The 24,948-nt window shown below is 43.6% G+C and overlaps 1 protein-coding gene across 1 annotated transcript in view; it reads right to left on the bottom strand.

Annotated features, from left to right (window-relative positions):
- bmpr1ba (bone morphogenetic protein receptor, type IBa) overlaps positions 1–24,948 on the bottom strand; it is a 119,755-nt gene that overhangs the window by 35,478 nt on the left and 59,329 nt on the right. Inside the window, exon 4 of the mRNA XM_079517060.1 lies at positions 1,547–2,037. Coding sequence (XP_079373186.1) covers positions 1,547–1,667 — 121 coding nt within the window. The 5' untranslated portion in view covers positions 1,668–2,037. The remainder of the gene's footprint in view (positions 1–1,546; positions 2,038–24,948) is intronic.

Here is a 24,948-nt window from a genome sequence, read left to right as displayed (position 1 = left end):
ACAGTTCAGTGCAGTTTCCCAAAGACTGGGAGATTTCAATTGGGTATTCAAGTATATCATCTGAATATCTTCTGCTAAGTAAAGCAAGCATTTTGCTACTTTTACAGCCACATACAAGTATATGAATTAGGATTTTCTGTGTTTACGCAAGTAAAGACAAAAGAAAGAAATTGATTGAACGCTATATATATGCCTTGTGTGTGGATTATTGGGAATTGGGTCGCCTAGTTTTTCATCGTAACCAGTGCAGTACACCATTCTGCAGGAGAGACAATGCCGAACATAGTGGATAACGCAATACTGCAACTGGTCCCATGAGCGCTCGCAGTGCAGACACATGAGAAACAGCAGAAGTGCAGTGTCAAGCCACGATGACACACATCACAGCTCTAAACATAACAGACTATTAAATGTGACACGCATTCTCTCTCCCCGTCTCTGTAACACCTCGCCAATCACACGGCGGACACCAAACATGGTCACACACACACAGCGGCCGACACGTCTAATGGCAACAATGTGAGCCGATGACAATATACAGCACGTATCTTTGGCTGTTTGAGGTCAGCGGGATGAGCAGGATGCCATTTCAAATACATGACAGATAGGAAAGATTCACGGAGCCAAGGAGCCGTGTTTGAACACACACTCTGAAAGAAGAACACTAGAGATGCAGTGATCTGTATATTAAAGAAGCATCACTTGGAACATGATTAGTAAGGCCTGTGTGGTCATTGTGAAATGTCTCCACTTGTCCCAGTGTCATGGTCAGAAAGCACAGAAAGACAATCTACAGATTAACTGATCAACAAGATTGACAGATGAGATCTTAGTTAGAAGATCTTAGTTAGAACACAGAGAGAATAAAATGAATAATAATGTCTCATTAATATTGTAAGTAAAAAATAAAATCCCCAGAAATGTGCAGAAATTCTTTAAATCTCCAACTGGAAAATAACGTGGAAAAAGCTGCATCACAAATTATACCAGCGGTAGATTTCTTCCACTGTATGCACAAAACTGCATGACACATAACTATAGTATACTATACTGCATGTAATGCAATACTACTCCGCTTGATATAAAACGTCTGCGTCCTGCACAACTTATTTAACGTGGTTATGCTTAACTTGTGAATTTGAAACAGATCTAGATGTGCTCGACAGAGGATAGGCAATAAATCCCATGAGTCCGTCACTGCAAATTGATAACAAACAGCAGCAGTGACAGGTCACAAAAGTATATAAGGCTGAATTTAAAAGTGACAGTATGGGCAAGTGAGCCTAAAATATAAACTGAAACACAGACTGCTGCTGTGTCTCACTTACTATGTGAAGTTACACATACAGTAGTAAGTAAGCCCCTAACTGCTTTTGTTTGAAATGCACCCATTCTACATACTGTGAATACAAATGTCAATCAATCAATCAAACGCGCACATAACTCGCATTCTAGGGAGTAAAGATCCTTTGATGAACTCTGTTAAACCAGACAACAACAATGACAGAGATGTTGAGGATAGCTGTGGGTGACGGCAGTAACTCACCGTGTGTTGTGTGCGTGTGCAGAGAGAACAGTCCAAGTAGCAACAGAGAACTCATCCAGGTCACGCTCCACTGACAGGGAGAGAGGCAGCGCAGTAACAGTCCTTCTCCCTGCACTAGCATGGTAGTGTCTGGCTAGTGGCTCCCCTCTCTTCTCCTCTCCTCTCTTCAATACACTCCACACAACAGGCTCCGCCAATCACTCTCACACGTCGCCTCTCCCTCCGAGTTTATGTGTGCGTGTGTGTGAGAGTGAGAGAGAGAGCGGAGCGGGAGGGACTGGGCATGTGAGCTCCTGTGTGTGTGTGTGTGTGTGTGTGTGTGTGTGTGTGTGTGTGTGTGTGTGTGTGTGTGTGTGTGTGTGTGTGTGTGTGTGTGTGTGTGTGTGTGTGTGGGTGTAACGTGAGAAACTCCACACCACATGAAACTTTACAGCAGCAGCAGCAGTTGAAGTTGCTTCTCTCCTCCAAGCCGTCTGACAGTAGCAGTCCAGCTGAGAGAGAGAGAGAGAGAGAGAGGGGGAGGGGGGGGGGGGGGGGGTAGAGAGAGAGATGAGGGGAGGGGAGACCAAAAAGGGAGAGTTACTTCAGTTGGCTATTGTAGGAGGGCTCACACACACACACAAAAACAGAAACACACACACACCAGCGGGGAGGGCCTGGTGACTGGAGTGAAACGGGGGTTGGAACCAGCCCAGAGGAGCAGGAGGTATATTCTTTAAAGGTAATAGTGGGAGGAGTGTGTGTGTGTGTGTGTGTGTGTGTGTGTGTGTGTGTGTGTGTGTGTGTGTGTGTGTGTGTGTGTGTGTGTGTGTGTTTTGGGGAGGGGGGGGGGGGGGGGGGGGGTCTACAGGAATGTAAGCCCATGGCCCAAGTCCTATCAAATCCAGATGAAATTGGCATGCTGCTCTTTAACCTCTGATATACATTTATATAGTAAGACACCCTGATGGCAAGAAGCGGCGAGGACGCGTGCACGCATCCGCCTGGGTGACGGCAGACGGCAGTCAGCTGGGCGAGCGCTGGCGCTTTGGCATGGTGGGCGAGATCAACATATGGAATGAATTCTGTACTGGCCATATATGGAGCTTGTCTCGAGTGTACAGGGTTTGATGAGGTCAGATCAACATATGGAATGTCAGAACAGGAAGGATGAGTGGGGAGGATCAACATATGGAATGTCAGAACAGGTCAGCTCCATATATGGAGATCTAAGGGTTTGAGGTCAGATGTAGAGTTGCTGGCCGGCTCCATATATGCATATCCATGTATGGTTATCCAGGGTTAGATGAGGTCAGTGTCGTGATCTCCATATATGGAGATGGCCATATATGGTGGCGTGACATGTCACGAGGCGTGACCATATATGGAGGTGTGATGTCATGAGGCGTGACCATATATGGAGGTGTGATGTCACAAGGCGTGACCATAGGCGTGGGGTGACCAACTCACTGACGGATGGACGGACGGACGGGAGATGCAGGTTTTCATGGTAAATGCGACCTATTGTCACAATGAACAATCGCAATTTAGGAATAATACATTGGGAACTGTATTATATTATACTGTACAGGCCTAATGGTCTATCTGTCTATGTTCATTCACTACACCAATGCCTTTGTGTGTGTGTATATTGATGTCGTTTTTTTCTCACGCATTAGGTTGACTTATTATGTGGTTATCTATGTTAGCACAGCCTGACCAAAAGGAAAAGGAAGTCTGCCACACTAACCTTTTCACTACACAGTACACATATCTTGAATCTTATATTAAGCTGTAAAGAATGTATATTACTCATAATAATTACTCACTCATGCTTAGTGTCTAAAGTACAAGTTGATTTGAATTGCTTTGATATGGTAAACAAAGTACTGCACGTGACATAAGTAACATGATACTGGTTAGACAGTCATTAGTCAGACATCGACAACCTATCTCTACCCTAACCTAAACATAACCGCAAGCACGGGAGCAGCGCAGTTCGAGCGGTTGTCCGACCATTGTTTCCGCATGTCGGTTTGTTAGTGGGTCTAATCTTTGTGCGCATCCCCATCAGAAAACGCAAAGCTGTTCGTTAAAAGGAGTACACAGCTGACTACATCTGATTTCACTCAGCGACAGGCTCGTGGGACCCTCAACACACCCATACAACCTTATGAGTCTTGAGGCAAATTCTGCCAAACACAGAAGACTAACCTCATCAAAAAGACAAGGCAGTATGATTTCTTTGTAGAATGAGAGGGTCTCCCCTCATAAAAGGTTCACTGCACAATAGACCTCTCCTCCAGCTCCAGTGCTGTGGACAAATCAGGTTGAGGTTGTCGGCTGAGACACATTAAAGCATGTTTTAAAGAGATTACATCACTCTGGCCTGCAGCTTTTCTACTAGTAAATAAATGGGCTAAGACGCTCTAATAGTCCATTTCCTTTTTCAGACTTATCCTCCTGCCTGCCAGCATCCATCCTGCAAACAAAGTGTGTGTGTGTGTGTGTGTGTGTGTGCGTGCGTGCCGGCGGATTACGGTCTGGAGAGGCTCAATTGTACGCCCATTTCCTACACCAGAGAACTGGTGTGGCCAATCGGGACACGGTATGCAATATGGGCGGGCTTTGGTACAGTGACGTTCAATGCTTGATACCTTTGACTGACAGTAGCTCTGACCAATTGCGTCAAAGAGAAAATGTTTGAACCCGCCCCCCGGAAAACAAGATCCATACACAGCATCTCCAGACTCAAATACCACACGACAGTGTGATTTGAGTCTGGCTTATTAGCCAGGCTAGCGTGTGTGCGTGCGTGTCTGTATGTATTTGTTGCTTGAAAACAAAACAGATATGAAACAGCTTTAAAAATAACTCCTGTTGAGTGTTGTTGTTGTTTGAACATACATACTCAACCGTTGCCTTAAAAAAGTAGATCAAACTGTTGTTTATATTAATCTCGTTGGTAGACGTCTTTCCTCTGCCTCTCATTCATTATTTCTCTCACACTCGTTGGTGTCATTCATTAGCGGTGAACAATGGATGGCCTGGCTCTCTCGCTACTAAATGAGAGGAAAAATCACTTCACAAAATAAACAACGCACTAGACCTGCATGCACTCTTCTCCTCTGTTCATCCAATTCTTTAAATCTCTTTCAGCGTTGCCAGGTCTACTTATTATAAGCGACTTTGGGCTTGTTTTTCTGCAAAGTTGCTTATATATATATATTATTACTTTTTTTGCCCGTTTCTGAAGCGTGGTTGCTTATTTGGGCTTTCTTTCCTAAATAATGTTTACACCAATGGTTCTGAAACATTGTCATGTCAAGGATTATCCCCTGATTAATATGTATTTGTCCATGGATCAAATACAATACGAATTGCGACTTGTTGTGAGCTTGTAGATCATCTATTTTTATAGATATCCGATGTTAAAGTGCTCATGTGGCCTAGTCGCTTCTTTTGGGCTTGTTTTCATAGACCTGGTTGCTAATTTCTCTCGCAGAATCCTGGCAACACTGATCTCTTTCATGCAGTCCCTTTGTTGTTTTCCTGTCTCTTCTCTTCTGTGCTCTTCTCTATCTTCCATGGACCATCACTAACTATTGTCTATCTCGTTCCTGTATAACTTTTAAACCAAAGCCCCTGTCTCTCTCTCTCAGGGGGACCCCCTCTCTCCAATCCCTTCCTCTTTCTCCTGTCTCTCTTCTCCACTCCTCTTTCCCCCAGTCTCTCTATTCCACTATTCCTCCTCCCCTCCTCTCTCTTTTCTCCCCAGCTACCCTCCTCCAGTGAACCAGAATGTCATTTCAAGCATGTCCAGCCATGGGAAGCCTTTTAAAAACTGTGACAGCATTTATCCTCGGTCCCCACTAGCTGTGAAACCCTGTGTGTGTGTGTGTGTGTGTGTGTGTGTGTGTGTGTGTGTGTGTGTGTGTGTGTGTGTGTGTGTGTGTGTGTGCGCGCGCGCGCGCGCGTGCGTGCGTGCGTGCGTGCGTGCGTGCGTGCGTGCGTGCGTGCGTGCGTGCGCGTGCGCGCGTGCGTGCATGAGAGAGAGAGATAGAGAGAGAGAGAGAGAGAGAGAGAAAGAAATTAAAAAATGTGTGTCAGCAATAATTTGTTGGAGAAGATAATTATATAGCCTACGAAAAGTTGGGGAATGACTCTTTTAAAGATCATTGTTACTTTAGCTTGTTGTAGTTCAGGGCCTAGATTCACGCGGGCGCGCACGCACACACATGCGCGCACGCACGCGCCCACACACACACCCACACACACACACACACACACACACACACAGACACACACACTCCCTCTCGTCTTTCAGAACGTCGCCCTCATGCTGGGTCCATGATGGATGGCTGAAAATGTCAGGAGCAAAATGATGAGCCCAAATGTGAAAGAGAAAAGACAACAACAAACAAAAGGACAAATGAAAGTATGGAGACAGAAATGTGTGTGTGTGTGTGTGTGTGTGTGTGTGTGTGTGTGTGTGTGTGTGTGTGTGTGTGTGTGTGTGTGTGTGTGTGTGTGTGTGTGTGTGTGTGTGCGGGCGACATGCGTGCGGGCGACATGCGTGCGTGCGTGTCGTGGGGGAGCGGGGGGGGGGGGCTGACTAAAGAAGGAAAGACCAGAATGTTGAGGTAGAAGTGACAAGTGCAAGAAACCAAGAGGATGGATGAGGAAAAGATGAAAGGCACTGCAGAGAATGTGGGATGGTGGTATGGAAGCAGGCTGGATGAGTCAGATGGGGGTGGGGGGGGGGGGGGGCACTTCCCTGAGTTGATGGAGCAGCTAACATTATTCAAACCAACTCCAGTCACAGCAGTTCTCACACTTTTTAATTTCAAGAACACCCATAAATCTGAGAGTGAACATAATTATATCAAATTGAGCTTGGTTCCATTTGTACACTCTCTGTTAGACATTTGTAAGTACATTTGGGTACCCATTTATCAGCTTCAATTCTATAGTGTTCAATCTGTTTAATCTGTACAGTATCCTTGGTGAGTTCGCTCACCTGCTTGAATCAAATTGATATCCTGACCTGAAAATGCATTTTCTGTTTAGGCCTAAAGAGCTGGAGAGAGAGACCTCTGTTACTGAACAAACACTAAAGGAGTACAATGACAATGTAGAGGTTTATAACACTTAAAAATATCCCTACTTTTAATGTGTCAAACAGGGCCAACAAAGTTAACTCCTTTTTAATTCAACATTCAATCCCAAACAATATATTTCCTTGGATCACATTTATGGCCTATTTATCTCTCATTTGATTGGAGCAAACAGGCTAAACAGAGCAGGGATTAACACTTATAGCTTTAGAGAACAACACCTCTGTGGCACAGCAGCACATCTGCTAATTCCAAAGCATTCACTTCTGATAGTCTTTAAAACTAACAAGCAGTTTAACATAATCTGCTTTAAGCCTGTCCATTCACTCCTATTCAACCATGCATTTACATAGCAATCCTCTCTGCCTGAATGATTTGCTGAGAGACAGACTCAAACACTTGTGTGCGCACTTGTGCGCATGTGTGTGTGCGTGTGTGTGCGTGCGTGCGTGCGTGCGTGCGTGCGTGCGTGCGTGCGTGCGTGCGTGCGTGCGTGCGTGCGTGCGTGCGTGCGTGCGTGCCAAAAGGACAGAAAGCCAAAAGTCAAAACCAACCTTGGGGACACTGTTCTGATCCCCTTGGGTACGATCTATGTCATTTTCATGGCGAAGAAAGATATTTAGAGCTAAGGTTAAAAATGTGTAAAATGTTGAGGATTGAGTTATGTTATGTTTATGGTTAGAAATGGCACAAAAGGTGAAAATGGTAAAGGAAAGTCACTTTTGACATCCCCACAGGGACACAAGGTGTGTGTATGTGCGTGTGTGCGTGTGTGTGTGCAGAGCCGCTTTTTAGGTAGTGCGAACGGTGCGGCCGCACAGGGCCTCGCACCTGCACCTCGTGCCTCGCAGCCTCAGGCCTTGCCCTCGCAAGGCGCGATCGCTACATTTACAGAGCATACGTGTATATATACATTCAGAAGTACTCACCACGTGGGCCACGGGTGTTAGAAATTTACTGGTACAGCGATTAGCACTGCTGCATTTCGCGTTGTTTAATAAAAGGCATTTTAGCCGAGCTGTTTTTTTGCCCTAGGCTTTCAACTATGCGCCCCTATCGGTCGCGAGGAGTGTGGCACCCTGGGTGTGTTCCATATAGGCACGCTGACCGCACTGCCAATACAAACTAATAGGCGAGTGCGCAACTGTGAATTTTCTGAACGGACCCCGTAGCCAGGGCGTATTAAACAACGCAGAATGCAGCAATGCTAATCGCTGTCCCATTGATTGATTGATTGATTTTGAAAAATGTATTAACAGTTTGCAGAATTACAGTACATTTCAAGCACAAACTCAATACAAAGGCTGTTAACTGTGAGTGGACGACCCAATTAAGCATTACACTTGTTTCCAATAGGGTCCACCATGTTCAAATCATCAAAAACTAGCGACCACGTGTGCCACACCCGTGGCACACGTGGTGAGTACTTTATATTTGGAATCTGAATGTTTATGTACACGTTTTCAGTGTAAAAGTAGCGGTTGCGTAAAACTGGCTTCAGTTCAGTCATGTTTCAGAGCGAACATCCACTAGAACACCCGCTGCCTGGGTGTGAACTGTGAAGAACTCGAGTTAGTTACCTCGTGCTGGTCGTTTGAATAATTATTCCAAGGTTTGTTTGTCTGGACTCTGGAGATCCAACAATATGTCATATTATGGATGGTTTAAAGTAAACTTTAAGAAGAGCTGGTCATTGTGCTGCATGCAGAGTGAGAAGCTGCTCCGCTCTGCTAATTGACCTAGATATTTGCGCAACTGACTGGCATGAGGTAATCAGTAATTTCGCAGCACCTGCAATTCCAATAGTAACCTATGAACATTTGAAAAGGCTTTCATATACTATTAATATTAAGGTTTGGCCTTATTTTTGGATATTAATTAATGAATTGATTGATTAATTAATGAACACAAACATTTTCGCACAGGGCCTCGCATTTGTCCCAGGCGGCTGTGTGTGTGTGTGTGTGTGTGTGTGTGTGTGTGTGTGTGTGTGTGTGTGTGTGTGTGTGCTTCGACGCACTTCGACGTGCAAGCATTATGTGAACATAATTGATTGTTCATGTGTTGAATGTATGTTTGTATACTGCAATGCAAATGGTGAATGTGTGGGACTGGAAAGTGAATTAAAAGGTGCAGGAAGTGTTCCTCTTCCATTGCAGTCCATTCACACTCCCTGGGTGTCTGCCTGAGGGAGAACAGACTTTGACGCAACCATGCATGTGTTGTGTTTGGGTTTGGAACCATAGGTGGGTCTCAGGAAAGTTTAAATGACTGCCCAAATTATTCTAGGGAAACTCATAAAATAAGGGTTGATGGTAATGTCAAGGCCATTTTGACACAAAAAAAACACAACAAAATATTGTGACCAATGATGGGCAATTACCACTGGCAGGCACTTCACCTCAGCCAGGGGGTTGGACCACAGCGGTGCTCACATGTGCCATGAGACACTTCACCTCAGCCAGGGGGTTGGACCACAGCGGTGCTCACATGTGCCATGAGACACTTCACCTCAGCCAGGGGGTTGGACCACAGCGGTGCTCACATGTGCCATGAGACACTTCACCTCAGCCAGGGGGTTGGACCACAGCGGTGCTCACCCAGCCAGGGGGTTGGACCACAGCGGTGCTCACATGTGCCATGAGGCACTTCACCTCAGCCAGGGGGTTGGACCACAGCGGTGCTCACATGTGCCATGAGACCACAAGAGGTAAATATGCACTGCCATAACCACTCTGTTACCTCCAACGGATCCAGTTCAAGTGTAGGGGTATGTCAGTCACATTATCATACAAAGTAAAACCCTCAGTGTTTATTTTAACTCTGTGAGATATATTTGAGATTGAGAGTTGAGATAGGGCATTCACTTCTAGTCATTTTTACTAGTTGACTAGTTGCCTAGTTTACTAGTCGACTAGTCGACTAGTCAAAAAATATATATATTTGTACATTGAAAAACTGTGTACATGGTGACTATAACTATAATCTACCTGATCTTGAGGCCTACAAAATCGGGGAAAAAACTTTTTATTTTATTTATCAACTAGTCAACTAGTACCAACAAGGTCGACTAGTGGATTTACTAGTCGACTAGTAAACTAGTCGACTAGTTGCTAATGCCCTAGTTGAGACTAGAGAGAAACTGCAGTTACTGCATGTAGGGTATAGGCTATAGCTTATATAGGCTATAGCCAGAATGGTCATTGCTGCAAGAGGCAAGCATGCCAATACACAACGACGATTGCGAACAAAATGGGAAAGGTGCTAGAAAGACCTCGCCCCATTACCTCCCAATGCTGCACATCTTACCCAGGTTAAGAGGTTATTAACTCCATTATTGCTCGCTAGGTGGTAGCATAAGCACACCTAACCTGTGCCACCCGCCCGGTACGATTATAATCGTAGAAAGCAGAGAAAAAGTTAACAGGAAATAGTGTGTAACTTAACAGCATGAGATAGAGCAAGGAACCGAGAGCTTCTTGTGTCCGTAGCGTAGGAGACAGGTTTTTAGGGAGCACTTGCTTTGCATCGCCGAGGCCCTCTGGCGGGTGGAGGCCTGTTTCAATTGAGACGAATTAAACATGTTAAAGGCGGGCAGTGCACAGGGTAAGACCCCAAACAGCCCCCATAGTTAAATAAATGCTGCTAGGCCAGGTGGATGGAAGAAGTAAGTGGATAGAGAAAGGAGCTATGAAGGGATGACAGGAGTGATGATGAAGGGATGACAGAAGTTGCCTATCACACTCACCGTCAAGTTGTCAACACCAACATGTATTTATACTTGATTGATCTTTCCCTTTAGCCAAACACCTTCCATACCACAGCAAAGCAATCCATGCTCAAATACATACATGCAGCCACGCACGCATGCACGCACGCACGCACGCACGCACGCACGCACGCACGCACGCACATGCACACACCAAGCCTTTAATGCCTTAATGCCTTTACATTTCGTAACATGAAAGTAAGAGTTTTTCAACTTTTTCATGTGCGAGACCCATCTGTCCTAAGTTCAGAGTCAGGTGAGACAAAAAAGGCTATCAAAATAATACTACACATATTAGCTTCAATACAGAAGAAGCTCCAAGATTTCCGTATAACCAATTACAAATGCACAATGAAATGAACAATATAGTTTTTGTGAGAGCAAATTTCACTTTCGTTTCACAAATACCAGTTTAGAGTGCCAACTGCAATACAATATGTTTTGCAGGGGAAGGCATCTCCTCCTCCCTATCCATTCACATCAATCAATACAAAGCAGTTCCTATCAACCTGGAGAAGTCAGAATCAGAATCATCTTTAATGTCACATCACATCAAGTAAAAAGTGGGTGAAATTAGTTTTTGTGCATAATTCCCATCGTGCTATTTTTTACAAGAAACAAAGAAAGGTAAGAAGAGAAGAGGTTAGGAGATCAAGGCAAAGCTTGTTCCACACACAGACACACACACTGTCACACTCGGACGGTCTCTCTTAGCTAATTTACAAACGACACAACCGTAGGGTCTCTCTTGCCTCATTGGTGCATCTCATTCGAAAGGTGAAATACTTCATGATCTCTGCATTCTGGACACAATCACCTGGCCATCAACACCTGGCACTGTTCAGTCACAACAACAGCGTGCAGATGGTTCAATCTTTGTGAAGAGCAGCCAGGCAGTTAATTGTATGAAACAGTGAGCCTGATAGTCTGAAACCACTCATATGATGCATGGAGAATATCCCCTGCATCATGGCTGAGTGTGAAAGGGGTCTCACTCTTACAAAACAATAAAACAAATAATGAAACAATAAAAACCGGTCAAGAGTTCAAAAAATGTTGTTGTCCGATGTAAATAATTTAATAGCCAAGGAAGTGCATCACAACATAGTTGTATGCATAATGTGTTGATGTTTATGAGTTTTTGTGTCTGATGCTTATTTGACTTACAGCTGTTATTGCATGCTTTCCCCTGTATTCTTATGGGTAGCCCAAGTTTGATGATGGTTTGGATTGGAAGATAAGTGAACATACTGATTTCTGATGGACTCATGGAGTCTGAAGTGTAACACATCTGTCCTTTCATTTCCAATAACAAGAATCTCTGTCTTCAGTGTCTTGTCTTTGTAAAACTGCCTAAACGTTTGAGATATCTATTATGTTATGCACACACTGCTTTAACCAATGTCCAACATCACCAGACAGGCTCTGGCTTGGAACCCTCAAGCGAAGAGAAACAGAGGCTGGCCAAAAAACACCTAGTGGCGGGATCACCAGGCAGACACCAAGAGAGAGACTGGGTTACACCTGGTCGCAGACAATAACCCCAGTGACCGAGAACTAAGTAAGTATGCAAGTAATAGATTGCTAATGTCACTAACTTAAAGGACCACTTCACCACTTTTCAACCTATCTTCATATACTAGTCCTCACTAATAATCATGATAAAATGGCTACCACTGGTGGACGGGTTTCTGAACTGCCCACAGTCCTCCTATGAGAAGCAGACTGAGTAGAAAACAATCACACCGTGTGAACTGAGTGGTGCAAGGTCTTATATAGTCTGATCAGCTATGTCAGTGACGTCACACACTAACCATAGTAACCATGCTCACCTTTGCACGGACAGGTACGGGTACAGGTACACAAACATACAGACAAAGCTGGTTGTTGGAGTGGTTTGCACCACTCAAAAAATGGTGCCATTGTATCATGATTATTAGTGAGGACCAATTATATGAAGATGGGTTGAAAAGTGGTGAAGTGGTCCTTTAACTCCATAAACTAAACTAAAACGATAATAGTCTACAACAAAACTGGTGATTCACCTGCTGCTCTGTGCTATATGGAAAGATGGCAGAAGGTACATTCCATTACATTACAAGACCATTTGGTTAGATCTAAACATTCTCAGAGAAATACAATGTATAATCACACCAATTTCTAACAAACCAGCAATTACACACCATATACATCCTGAGAAAGAGAAGATACAAAATATGAATATAAAACAGTAACAGGTGGCCATAAATGGTAAATGGTGCATTAATATAGCGCCTTTATCCAAGGCGCTTTACATAGATTGTGCATTACATTCACCCATTCACACACACATTCATACACCGATGGCGGCGGAAGCCATGCAAGGCATCAACCAGCACATCAGGAGCAATTAGGGGTTCAGTGTCTTGCTCAAGGACACTTCGACACTAACTCTGGGGGGGCCCGGGTTCGAACTGGCAACCTTGCGGTTACCATCCAGCCACTCTACCCCAAGCCACCGCCACCCCTAACAACAGTAAATTCTATGGAGTCCGTCCATGACTGTGTGTCTGTCTGTCAAAATAGTGAGAATTCTCTGACTCATCAGCAGTAAGCAGTGTTTACACATCACCTTTTGATATGGCCTCAGCCCATCACAGCACACCAACCAGACGTTGGGGGTACTAACAAATTTCCTGCAAGTAAGTACCTGGAAGCAGGAACCATGGTACTAGTGGAAAGGCAGCAAAGGAATGTAGAGCCGTGGCGTGGTGAGCCAGGACTATGCAATGGAAAGAGGTCATTAGTCATAGTATTCACAACCAGTTACAATTATTGCGACCGAAGGGCCCGGTTAACTATTGAATCGCGCATTTCCCGTCAATGTTGATCCTTCCCCATCCATCCTTCCTCTTCGATGCCTCCCTTTTGACTTATACCTGTCCATTCAAACTTATACCTGTCCATTCAAACTTTAGACGGGCCTGCCCCAAAGATATTAGTGCAGCCGCGCACGGCAGCCGGCGAAAACTAGAGTTCTCACCAGGCCCGAAAATTAACGCCCGGCCCTACCTGGGCCCTCATCAAACCCTGTACACTCAAGAGAATGTCCCCGCTACCACCCTTAGATCTCCATATACTGTATGGAGCTGACCTGTTCTGACATTCCATATGTTGATCTGACGTCATCAATCCCTGTACACTCAAGAAACGCTCCATATATGGCCACTACAGAATTCATTCCATATGCTGATCTGACCACACATGCCAAAGTGTCAGCACAGTCTGCACGCGACCTCAGGGCGTCTTACTGGTTAATATTATTATTATTTTGCCAAGATATATCTGTCACAATGCGAGGCAGGAGGTTTTCGGACCCAAGTGCAGGACAGAGGCAGAGAGGCAAAGTAGTGGAAATGCAGAAGGTTTATTACCAAAATCCAAGAATAAACAGGAACACGAGGAGAACGAGAAATACTCTGGGAGTTCACTAGGCTCAAACACAGTGACATACAACAATGATCTGACAAAGGAAATGAAAAACCAGGGGAGTATAAATACACAAAGACACAGGTGAACTCAACAGATGATTGGCTAAAAGACTAACAAGACAAGGTGGAAACACTAGGGTAATCAGGGTACTGGTGAGACAACACAGGTAACATGAGCAACACAGGAAACACTAACAGACTGCAAAATAAAAGCACACAAGTGTAAAGTAAAACCAAGAACAAGGAACACTAGAAAAACATAACACAAGTCACGGACCGTGACAATATCTGCATAAGTTCAAGGTCTCCCTCAGTCAAATAGACTTACTAGAGCAAACACGCAGATAATATAACCTGCCAGAAAACACACACACACGCACACGCACACGCACACACACACACACACACACACACACACACACACACACACACACACACACACACACACACACACACACACACCTAGGTCTTTCTGTCATATAACAACACACACACACACAAGGCTAGGTGTCGAGCTATTTAAAGTTAATGAAGACCTAATGATAGACTGCAAATGGCTTTTACAGCTCATTATTGTCATTGTGAAACCACTGGCTGTATCACTTTACGGCTACTATAAAATCACTGACAGGGACAGGCGTGGTTATGGGCAAGGTAGAACAGCACTAAGAATGAATGGTTAAATTCACCTCTGGTAATCACAATGTCATAAATAACTCCATTATGTTTAATTGCTTTACAGTATATCAAGAGTGACAGGTTAAGTTTTCCCTCCAAGCTACTTTAATATCATAATTACTGTGTTGCTCGACATTTCAGTGGGATTTGGTATCCTGTTGCTGTACTCTGTGGGAGACAGGAAGAACAAAGCTTACTAAACTAAAGGCTTCAATATAATTAAAGGTTAAAATGGACCTCAGGTAATTGTAATACCCTAAATAACATATTAATTGGTCCTCAAGAAGTCAAGAACAGTAATTCCTAATGATTTGTGGCTGTACAATGAAGATGATTCATACACCAGTTTATGGACTGTTGGAAACTGCAACGGCTGCAGAAGTCATTATTTTCACTGTATTCAGAAGACAAATGGTTTGACCCCTGTTAAAGGAAAAACGTCCGTCTTTTACAAAAATGACTGATTGGCCAAAAGGATGGAATGTCAACAATGTTCCCTGAAGGTCCAAGAACAGGCAGCAGAAGAGCCACCTGCTATGTGGGAGCTCTGGACAAGACAGAGAGAGAGAGAGAGAGAGAGAGAGAGAGAGAGAGAGAGAGAGAGAGAGAGAGAGAGAGAGAGAGAGAGAGAGAGAGAGAGAGAGAGAGAGAGACAGAGAGAGAGAGAGAGAGAGAGAGAGAGAGAGAGAGAGATTTAAAGCAATCAAAGAACGTTTTTGAAAGAAGTGACTAAATGAAAACGCCCACGGCACAGCTTTGAGCAAACCATATACCCATCCTAATAAGCAGTAAGCACCGTCCTGAAGTCTTTGCATTGGTTCTGCAATGCCGTTGTTGTTTAACACTTAGTTTCTAACTATTTCAGCAATGAAGGCTATTTGACACTCAGCAGTCTCAACTCTCTTGAATGAAGCGTTTAGAGACTGGGTAGCGAGTCTAAAGATTTCCTCACCGAATGTAAAAGGTTCAACTGGAGTTCAAATGGCTATGGGGGAAGCACATGGCTGTCATGCAGGAGATTAATTGCACAATTCCATCAAAGTTATTATTATTTTGCTGTCACAGTGACAGTTTTGAGTTAAATGGCTTGGATCACACATTTTAAAGATGGTCACCTGGCAGCTCTGCAGGCACTATTGTACATGTTAAAGGAATGACAGATGATGACAATGATCAGTTACACAACAAATGGATAACTAAACATATCGTAGCGTTCCACCATGTTAATAACACTACATTTTGTGACATATGTAATGGGTGAATGTAATGCACAATCTATGTAAAGCGCCTTGGATAAAGGCGCTATATAAATGCACCATTTACCATTTACCATTAAACAGTTTGCAGAATTACATTTCAAGCACAACTCAATACAAAAACTGTTAACTGTGAGTGAACGACACCATAAAGCATTACACTTGTTTACAAGAGGGTCCACCGTTTTCAATTCATCATAACATTTGAGAGACGTACAAATATACACTTCTACATTATATAGCCAAAAACATGCAGGAAATCATCATAAAGGAGGTAAAAAGGGGGGAAAAACATACAGTGAGGGGAAAAGGGGTGGGTGGGGGATTCAGATTTTACGGGGGCCAGTTTCGAATTGCAGCCGTCCGTAGGTGCCCTTTGAGAGCGGTTTTGAAGGAGTCAAGGGATTCACATGTCTTAATGACAGTTGGTAGGGCGTTCCACATTTTTGTGGCATAGGAGCGAAATTAATTTAGTCCCTCCCTTGTTTGTGCAGAATCTGGGTTGCACATGGTTTGTTGAACTCCCTCTGGTGTTGTGGGTGTGGACTTAATTGACATTAAGGAAGGATTTAGACAGGTACATGGGTATCTTGGTGGTGTATCGAATCTTGTGGACCAGACCCATTGCAAGATGCTGTACTCTGTCGTCAACCCTAAGCCATTCCAGCCTGTCAAAGTGGGCAGGGGTGAGGTGGCTTCGGGGGGTGAGGCCCAGCCTGACCAGTTTGTTTTGGGAAGTCTGGAGCCTTGTTTTAAAGGCATTTGAGGTGCTGTGGTACCAAGAGGTACATGCATAGTCGAAGAAACCTTGTACAAGGGCTCCTGTTAGGGTCTTCAATGTGTTTTTGTTGACCAGTGACAAGATCCTGTATAGGAATCTTGTTCTTTGGTTGACTTTTTTCATTACGTGTGTTTCACATGAAATATACTACACTTATTGCAACCATGCATCTAGTACTGTACAAGCTAAACTGCTTTACCACAGCTGATATACAAAGACAAAATAGACAGATATACAATTTACAATAAATGAATCTGAATCCATACTGTATGTTGACATGTTTCGTGAACATGCTCCAATTTACATTGCTGTATAGCCTGCAATGTAAGGGCTGACCTTGATTAGTCGAATAGTCGAATAATCGATCAGAATCAGTCTTAGTCGACTACCAATCTCTTAGTCGATAGTTGATGTATTATTATTAATTTTGTTTTGCATGATTCGATTTAAGAGATTGGCCTAATTTGTTATAGAAATTAACAAATATATTTTTTTAAATAGGTTATATATCATGATTTATTGGGAGAAACCAAGCAAGTATATGTTAAATCAGACATTAAGCACCCCCACAGGCTCAGCCCAAATGGAATGATTCTCTGTTGTAGGGTTCCCCAATTCGTTTTCCTCAAGAGCCAAATTATGTCTATTGTGACATGCTGAGTGCAACGAAAATCTTATTTTATTAGTTAGAATACAGGTAGAAGACCTATATATTTTTTTATCACTTAGATTTGTATTAATTTTTTGAACAAACAAACAATGAAAACAATGGCAAAAGACAAACACACATGAAAAAGAAAAAAGAAAAATAAATAAAATCGACAATGCGTATCAAACCTTGCTTATTACTTTACATATTCCTAGACATGTTCTGTTGTTCCCCATTCCCCCATGCTCTCATTGTTCATGATCAGGTCATTAAATATTGTCCATTTGGACCATTTGTCCTCCATTTGTTCCTCCTGCAGTCTCAGGCGATGTGTCAGTTTCTCCATGAGCTGTATCTCCTGAATCAACTCCTCCCATTGTCCCATTGAGGTGTAGAAGACCTATTTGACAGTTGCAGAAACACAATTGCCTGTCTTGACACATTAACGAGTGTCAACGTTCCTCTGTGTCAACATTCCTCTGCAGTAAAGTGAATGGAGTTTCATTTCTCTCCAAAGGCCCTTGAATATGATGAAATAATATTATTACGGATCCCTGTGATTATGGTAAACTAAGCTCAAATTTAATATCACACACACACCGTACCTGTAACTTTCACCAGCAAAAAAAAAAGGAAAAAAAAAAAAGTAATTAGTCGACCAATAGTCGACTAATGACAATCCTAGTCGACTATAAAAATCCTTAGTCGGGGACAGCCCTTTAGCACAATTAGTTGCGATGGCAAGCGATGGCAGGCAGATATTTCTAATCAATCATTCAGAGCGTACTAGGCCCTGGATAGGTGGAAAGGACCACCTATTGTGGCAGTGGGTGCTAATAAAAGAACTACACATGTTCCTATAGCCAAAGACAACTGCACGGGCGGCCAAGAATAGCACCTAGTTAGTTCTCTGTTTGTATCACTGGGCACACACGCACACGCACACACACACCCGTGCGCGCCAAAGACAATGTTTCTTTCAGTTGATTTATATGTCATGTGGCTGCCTGCTGAGTGCTGTGTGTTTTGGACATTTAGTCCTATCGTCACGTTAAAGGCCTAAGAGTTTTATGGCCTCGAAAACAAAATACCACATTTTGTTAATACAGCGCAGGTGGAAAGAAAAAACTATATTCAGCTGGTTAAAGTGATTAATTAGCTGGCTACACGCGGAGGCTGAGACGTCTACTGCATTGATATGCCAGGAATTCTATTCTACTATGGTCTACTAGTCAATTACTGAAGTAGTATTAGTAGCACAGACTGAGAAAGCCAGTGCAAAAAGAGATGGGGAGAAGAGGAGAGGAATGGTGTTTTGGGCCAAACAGAATGAGTTGACAGAGAGGGCAGAGATCTGACCTACAAACTGTCGGTAACCCCAACACCTGCCTGAACACATTAACAAGGACAGGGCCCTCACATGCATTTACACACGCACGTAAACGCACGTGCGCACACACACCACACACACACACACACACACACGCACACACACACACACACACACAAATGTACCCACAACATCACCTCCTCTAAACCTGTCAAAAGGCCAACACCCTCGGAACAACCCGCAGCACCATCTGCTAGATAAAACACTAGCGCTTTGTTATTGTCCTTTCTCATGGACTTCACTGAACGACCACATCCACACTGGCAGGGACTGCAGAGAGAGACCGCTAGCTAGCGAAGACTTCAAACAACAACTATGTGAGAAAGGTTAAAGGTGAGGGGAAGGGGGAGGTGAAAGAAGTGTGTAGCTCAAAATGGACATACCAGAAAGAGAGAGAGAGACAGAGAGAGAGAGAGAGAGAGAGAGAGAGAGAGAGAGGGAGGGAAAAATGGAGAGAAAGCAAGAGCAGCAGAAACAGCACAGGGAGAGACGGTTAGTGTCCAGTTATTCATCCCTCCCTCCTGTCCTCCTCCCTCCGTTCTTACCTTCCGTACTTCCTTCCTGCCATTACATAAAGACAGGTGACATAGAGACAGTTGGACAGAGTTGCCCCCGTAACAAGCAATGGACGTTGTAATGTTTTCTTAGATTATGACAGTCTGACTGCTACTGGAGGAGGACAGTTCATGTAGTGAGTCATATTCACCAAATGGCTGGGCACTTGGCTTGAACAGATTATTTATCCAAAGTAAATGTTTAGAGAGCTTTTAAAAAGCATGTTTCTGCAACAAAGAGTGACATTTTGTGCCGCATCCTATGGGTGTAAGTTATAGGCCAAAATGCAAAGTGACCTGGTATAGCATCACTAGGCAGTTTTGAAAGGTTTCCTGTGTAGGTTCTTCCTTGGCCTACTGTGGGGTTACACGCCCCATTCTGACATGCCCGCAAGCCCCACATTACTAACCCTGTTCCTAACCCTGACTGCACGTGGAAGTCATGTAGTCGGAATGGCGGTGCATCGGAATGCCACTCTGTGCTCCCTACTGAGAAGGTGCCTGAAACAGAATTGGCTTCTTCACAATGCTGTCCCCGTTCAAGTCGCCTTGGTATGTTCTGAGCCCTTTAATAAATGGAAAAAAAGGAAAGAAAGTTCATGCAAGAGTGATACACAGCATTACGAAAAATGTAATGATGAACCAGGTCAAAGCTTTGCGACATGAAGCATCGATTACTATTTTTGATTGCAGTAAGTACAACTTCCTCCACTCCTGGCATGATTCTTCAATTCCATTATGCTACCCATACAGCTACCTTCTCAGAACATATCGTAATTTCCATAATTAAAAGCAACTAATATTTTCTTTCTACATATGTAAATATCTGAAGTTGTCCCTCCTTTGCCTTTAAGCACTGTTTGACAACAGAGCTCCTTTTGTTAAAACACTACACACAATTCACACAATCAAAACACAATTAGGATATACTGTAGAACCTCAAACCTCTTGCAAAATGAAATGCACTCAAATCTAAAATGAAATGGTATGTGTCTTTTATTTCAATGTATCTTTTGTATCTCTGTTAATGGTACAAGATAACGGGGTTGTGGCTCTTTCAGAGCGGGAACTATGGAGGGAGGGAGGGAGTAAAACATGTCAACAATTTTTTTATTCTATTTTTGACTCATATGTGACTTGAAAAATGAATAAAGAAACTTTGATAAAAAAAAAATCTAAAATGAAATGGATTATGACACTCCACTGCCGCTCTGTGCAAACCAAATAAAAAAAAGTTCAATCACTACCACGTTCTCGCGTTGCCATTAAACACACAAAGGAAAGGTAAATGTCATCACAGCCGTTATGCGTAATGTGTGTAACCACACACAAGCACGCACACACGCACACACACACACACACACACACACACACACACACACACACACACACACACACACACACACACACACACACATATTCACAGTAGGCCTATGTTACATTTCAAACGCAGGCACAAGTCAATACAAAAACTGTTACTTTGAGACTGTGTGTTTGCTCTTTCATTTTCTCCTTGCTCCCGGTCTCAGGATCCTTTAATATATACTTTATGTTTTTCAAGTGTTTGCTCTTTCAATTTTGCTTCTTTGGTACTCACAGCCTGATAATTTTAGACATGTTTGCAAGTATTAATCAATACTTCCTGCAGCACATCCTGTTTACTTCAGTCATCACGGGTGTGTGTGGCGAGTGCGGAATAGACTTCGCGTTTGAGTAAAGACGCGCTGTGATTGGCCAGTACCTTGAGTGGCAGTCGGGGCGCTCTCGCCAAAGCATAATTGCGCCGGGCGGATCTCCCTCCCCCAAGGTGGCCTCTGCTTCAGTTGGCGGTTTGTTTTTTTGCCGACACAAGGCCGCCTCTACTAACTGCCGCTCTAGGCAATGGTTTATGTGGCCTATATAGAAGCGCCTTCCCTGACTTTTGTTGAGGACAAGTCCACCCATCTTAGCCTGGAAACCAGACGAATCTGGTGCAAAAAAACTTAAAATGAACCCTGGCTAATATGACAAATATGCCTTAAAACATTATACTTGCCCTAACTAAAATTAAAAACTAAAAACACTTTAAATAAAATAAATTATTTCTTTCATAAATAGAGAATCTTTCACTCAATAGGAACTGCTCCTGTCGCAAGTTGATGATGTTGAATGTTGAATATTTAAAATATTGCTTTGATGCTCATATTATCCTTAGGAAGCATAAAGTTAGTATTTATTAGCATATGTACTCCATACATTCCATAGGGCTAGACCACATTGACATATGACATCATCAACTTGCGACAGGAGCAGCTCCCATTGAGTGAAAGATTCTCTATTTATGAAAAAAATACAATATTTAAGGTGTTTTTACTTTTTTATTTTAGTTGTAGAGGGCAAGTATAATGTTTTAAGGCATATTTGTCTTATTAGCCAGGGATCCTTTTAAGATCTAGGCTACACTCACCTCACCTGTTGCGTGTTGCCCTTTTCTAGTGCTTATGCTTGATTGTGATTGGTAAGTTTACAATTAACTATCTGTATACATGACTGCTGTGTTTGATAAACTGGTTCACATAATGTGGTATTTTGAAAGGAAGTGCCTTGAAATGGCAAAAATGTGACCTGCATGTCTAATATAGAGAAGTGTGTTTAGTGTTTTGTTTTGGACTATAATTTGTCTCTCCAAGGATAAAGGCTCATTTGAGCTAGCCTGCATGTGATCCATTTCGAGTCTGAACATTTGAGCACTGACATATCGACGCTGTCAGGCACAAAACTTGTATCTCGATATGTCTTCATTTTTCCATAGGCTAAATGAATGCCGTATTTAATACTTCGACATTGTGCTAAATGCCAGTGTTGTGCTAAAGTAGCTCACATAGCCTATTGACAAGCTCATAATCCATCACGTTGTGCTGCGCTGCCATTTATTTTGGAAAGATATTGGGCATAATGACATGCCCAAAATAGGGTCGCCAGGCTGAAAGTGCATGGTTAAGTCTGCCTGTGAGTTTTATAAATATTTAACCAATGAATAGTATTAAGAACAGCTATTGTGACTAATAACTACATCAGTTTTTTGGGGGCTACATACAAGGTTTCCAGCCAACACAGAGATGACATGGTGTAGAGATGAAGCCTTATACAGTATGCAGGTCTGCTGGTAGCCAAACTGTTGTAGCATTCATAGCGCTGACAGTAACCAGGTTGGACAGGAAGGTGGGGAGGGGTTGGAGAGGGGAGAGTCAGGCAGGAATAGGGCAGAATGGGGGGGAGGTGCTGGGGGTGAAGCGGGGGTGTTGGAAGGGTGGCAGGGGGGTGTGAGGGTCCAGTAAGGGTGAGTGGCGCAGCGGGATGAGAGCGTGGGGAGTTCATGCCCCCGCCAGGCCCTTTTCACACTGCATAAACAAAGAGATTACAGAAAGAAGGAACTCTGTGCCACTAACAAGCAACACACACACACACACACACACACACACACACACACACACACACACACACACACACACACACACACACACACACACACACACACACACACACACTATGTCAAAATGCACACATACAGTGTATGCTTGTGCACATGAAGGCGTGCACAAAGACTCAACACAGTAAAATATTCAGTGACCCGCAAGCGTCCATTTGGGTCCATTTTTTACAGTCTCGGAATTAAATTAACATCCAAGGATTTTACTGTGTGTGCATGAACACACACACACACACACACACACACACACACACACACACACACACACACACACACACACACACACACACACACACACACACACACACACACACACACACACACACACACACACACACACACACACACACACACACACACACACACACACACACACACACACACACACACACGGCTAACAAGGAGCATCACAACATAGTGGCGCCACCTGTCTCCCCATTCGCCAATTAACGAGCTCCCAGCTTGTAGGCAGTGACAACGAGGCGGCAATTAGCAGAGAAAGAAAGTAGGGGAGGGGGGGCAACGAAATGAGGAAAGAAAGGCAGACCGAGAGGGACAGCAGGGGCTGTAGAGGGGGAAGAGATATGGTCACCAGACGTCCCGGTTTGGCCGGTATTGTCCCCGTTTCAAGCTGGGTGTCCCGAGTCCAGACAAATATCTATAAAACAGTAAAATGTCCCAGTTTTCAACATTCATACCACAATGTCCCAGTTACAGCACAATTAATATAATACTACTACCTGTGTGGAGTTTGCATGTTCTCCCCGTGTCCCCTAGGGTAGGTACCATCACAAAAAACAACAAAGCAGTAATCCTGGTCTCTAAACTACCTGTGTGTGTGTGTGTGTGTGTGTGTGTGTGTGTGTGTGTGTGTGTGTGTGTGTGTGTGTGTGTGTGTGTGTGTGTGTGTGTGTGTGTGTGTGTGTGTGTGTGTGTGTGTGTGTGTGTGTGTCTGTCAGGTGAAAAGAAGCAGCTTGGACTACTCATGCATAGAAGGAAGCATGAGGTCAGTCCGCTCACTCTGCTGCATTACATTAGATAATTGACACTGGGTGAAAAAGAATGGGTTGCAAAATCATGGGATAAAAATTATTAAAACAAAAAAATATATATATGCATATATATATTTTTTTCATCCACACCAGGTGAAGTAGGCTATACATGTGTGTATATTTTTTAATCCAATCAGTCGACAGAACCTATTCTTCCATTTTGTAGTGTTCAGAACCTTCATTTTGGTAAATTTTTAACACTGACAGAGATATTACTGTGTGAACATTCTCTGGTTTATCTGGTGTTGTTGATCCAAAACTAGCAGCTAGTGCCTCTATTGGACACTGTGAGAATGAAGGAGAAATATAGAAAAATTATGAAAGGACAGAAATGAAAGAAGGCTGAAGTTACCAACTGGAGAGAAAGAGAGTAAAGACGGGTAAAGATCAAAGAAAGAGGCCCCTCGGATGGCGCAGTGGTAAAGTGCCTACCCACCACTGTGGCGTCTGGGGGGTTCGAGTCTACCGTGGTGCATCCGGAGTGTTGGGCAGCCAGAAGGTGTAGGACGAAGGCTCTACGTCCACCCGGTGGGGGCTCCTCGCTGGCAGGTGAGTCAGTAGGATACAACAGCAGTGACAACACACGGAAATGTGTGTGAGGAGTTATTAATATTGGCATGACTAAATTGGGAAGAAAAGGGGTTAAAAAAGAAAAAATAATACCCCCAAAAAAGACAAAAAATACCCCAGAAAAGGATGAACAGAGAGGGTGAGAGGGATGAGAGAGTGACCAAATAAATTGAATAGTTGAGGAAATGTGTCAATAAGCAGTAAAATAAGCAGCTAACAGGTGATAACCACTTATTTTAACCTCTATTCTTAGGGGCCATCCAGACGAGGACGTATTCTGCGTTACCCGGGGAAGTATTTAGCCGATCTGCCCTTTCTGTCACACGGAGACGGCGTGTTTGGGGACTGTTTGGGCAAATTTTGAAACCACCTTCCAGAGTGGGAAAGTTTGGAGACGCGACTTTGTACAGAGAATGCCGCCTATTTGGTGAAACGGTGACGCAATAGCCCCCTCGCCCCCTCCAAACTAACCTCACGTCACCAGGCTTTCCACCTCCAGTATCACTCACAGCTATTTTATATTTGCAAATAATGTCTATAAATCTCTTCTCCGAAAATAGCCGATCTGCATCTGCAGCCATGCAGTGAGCTTGTAGATGAGCTATTTTCGGAGAACAGATATAGCCTAAATTATGGTGACTACCAATCTGGAAAGACAAGAAAAAAAC

Source organism: Electrona antarctica, assembly GCF_951216825.1.
Source record: "Electrona antarctica genome assembly, chromosome: 12".
NCBI lineage: Eukaryota > Metazoa > Chordata > Actinopteri > Myctophiformes > Myctophidae > Electrona > Electrona antarctica.
The sequence above is the reverse complement of the archived record's forward strand: the minus strand, read 5'-3'. Positions and strand labels throughout refer to the sequence as shown.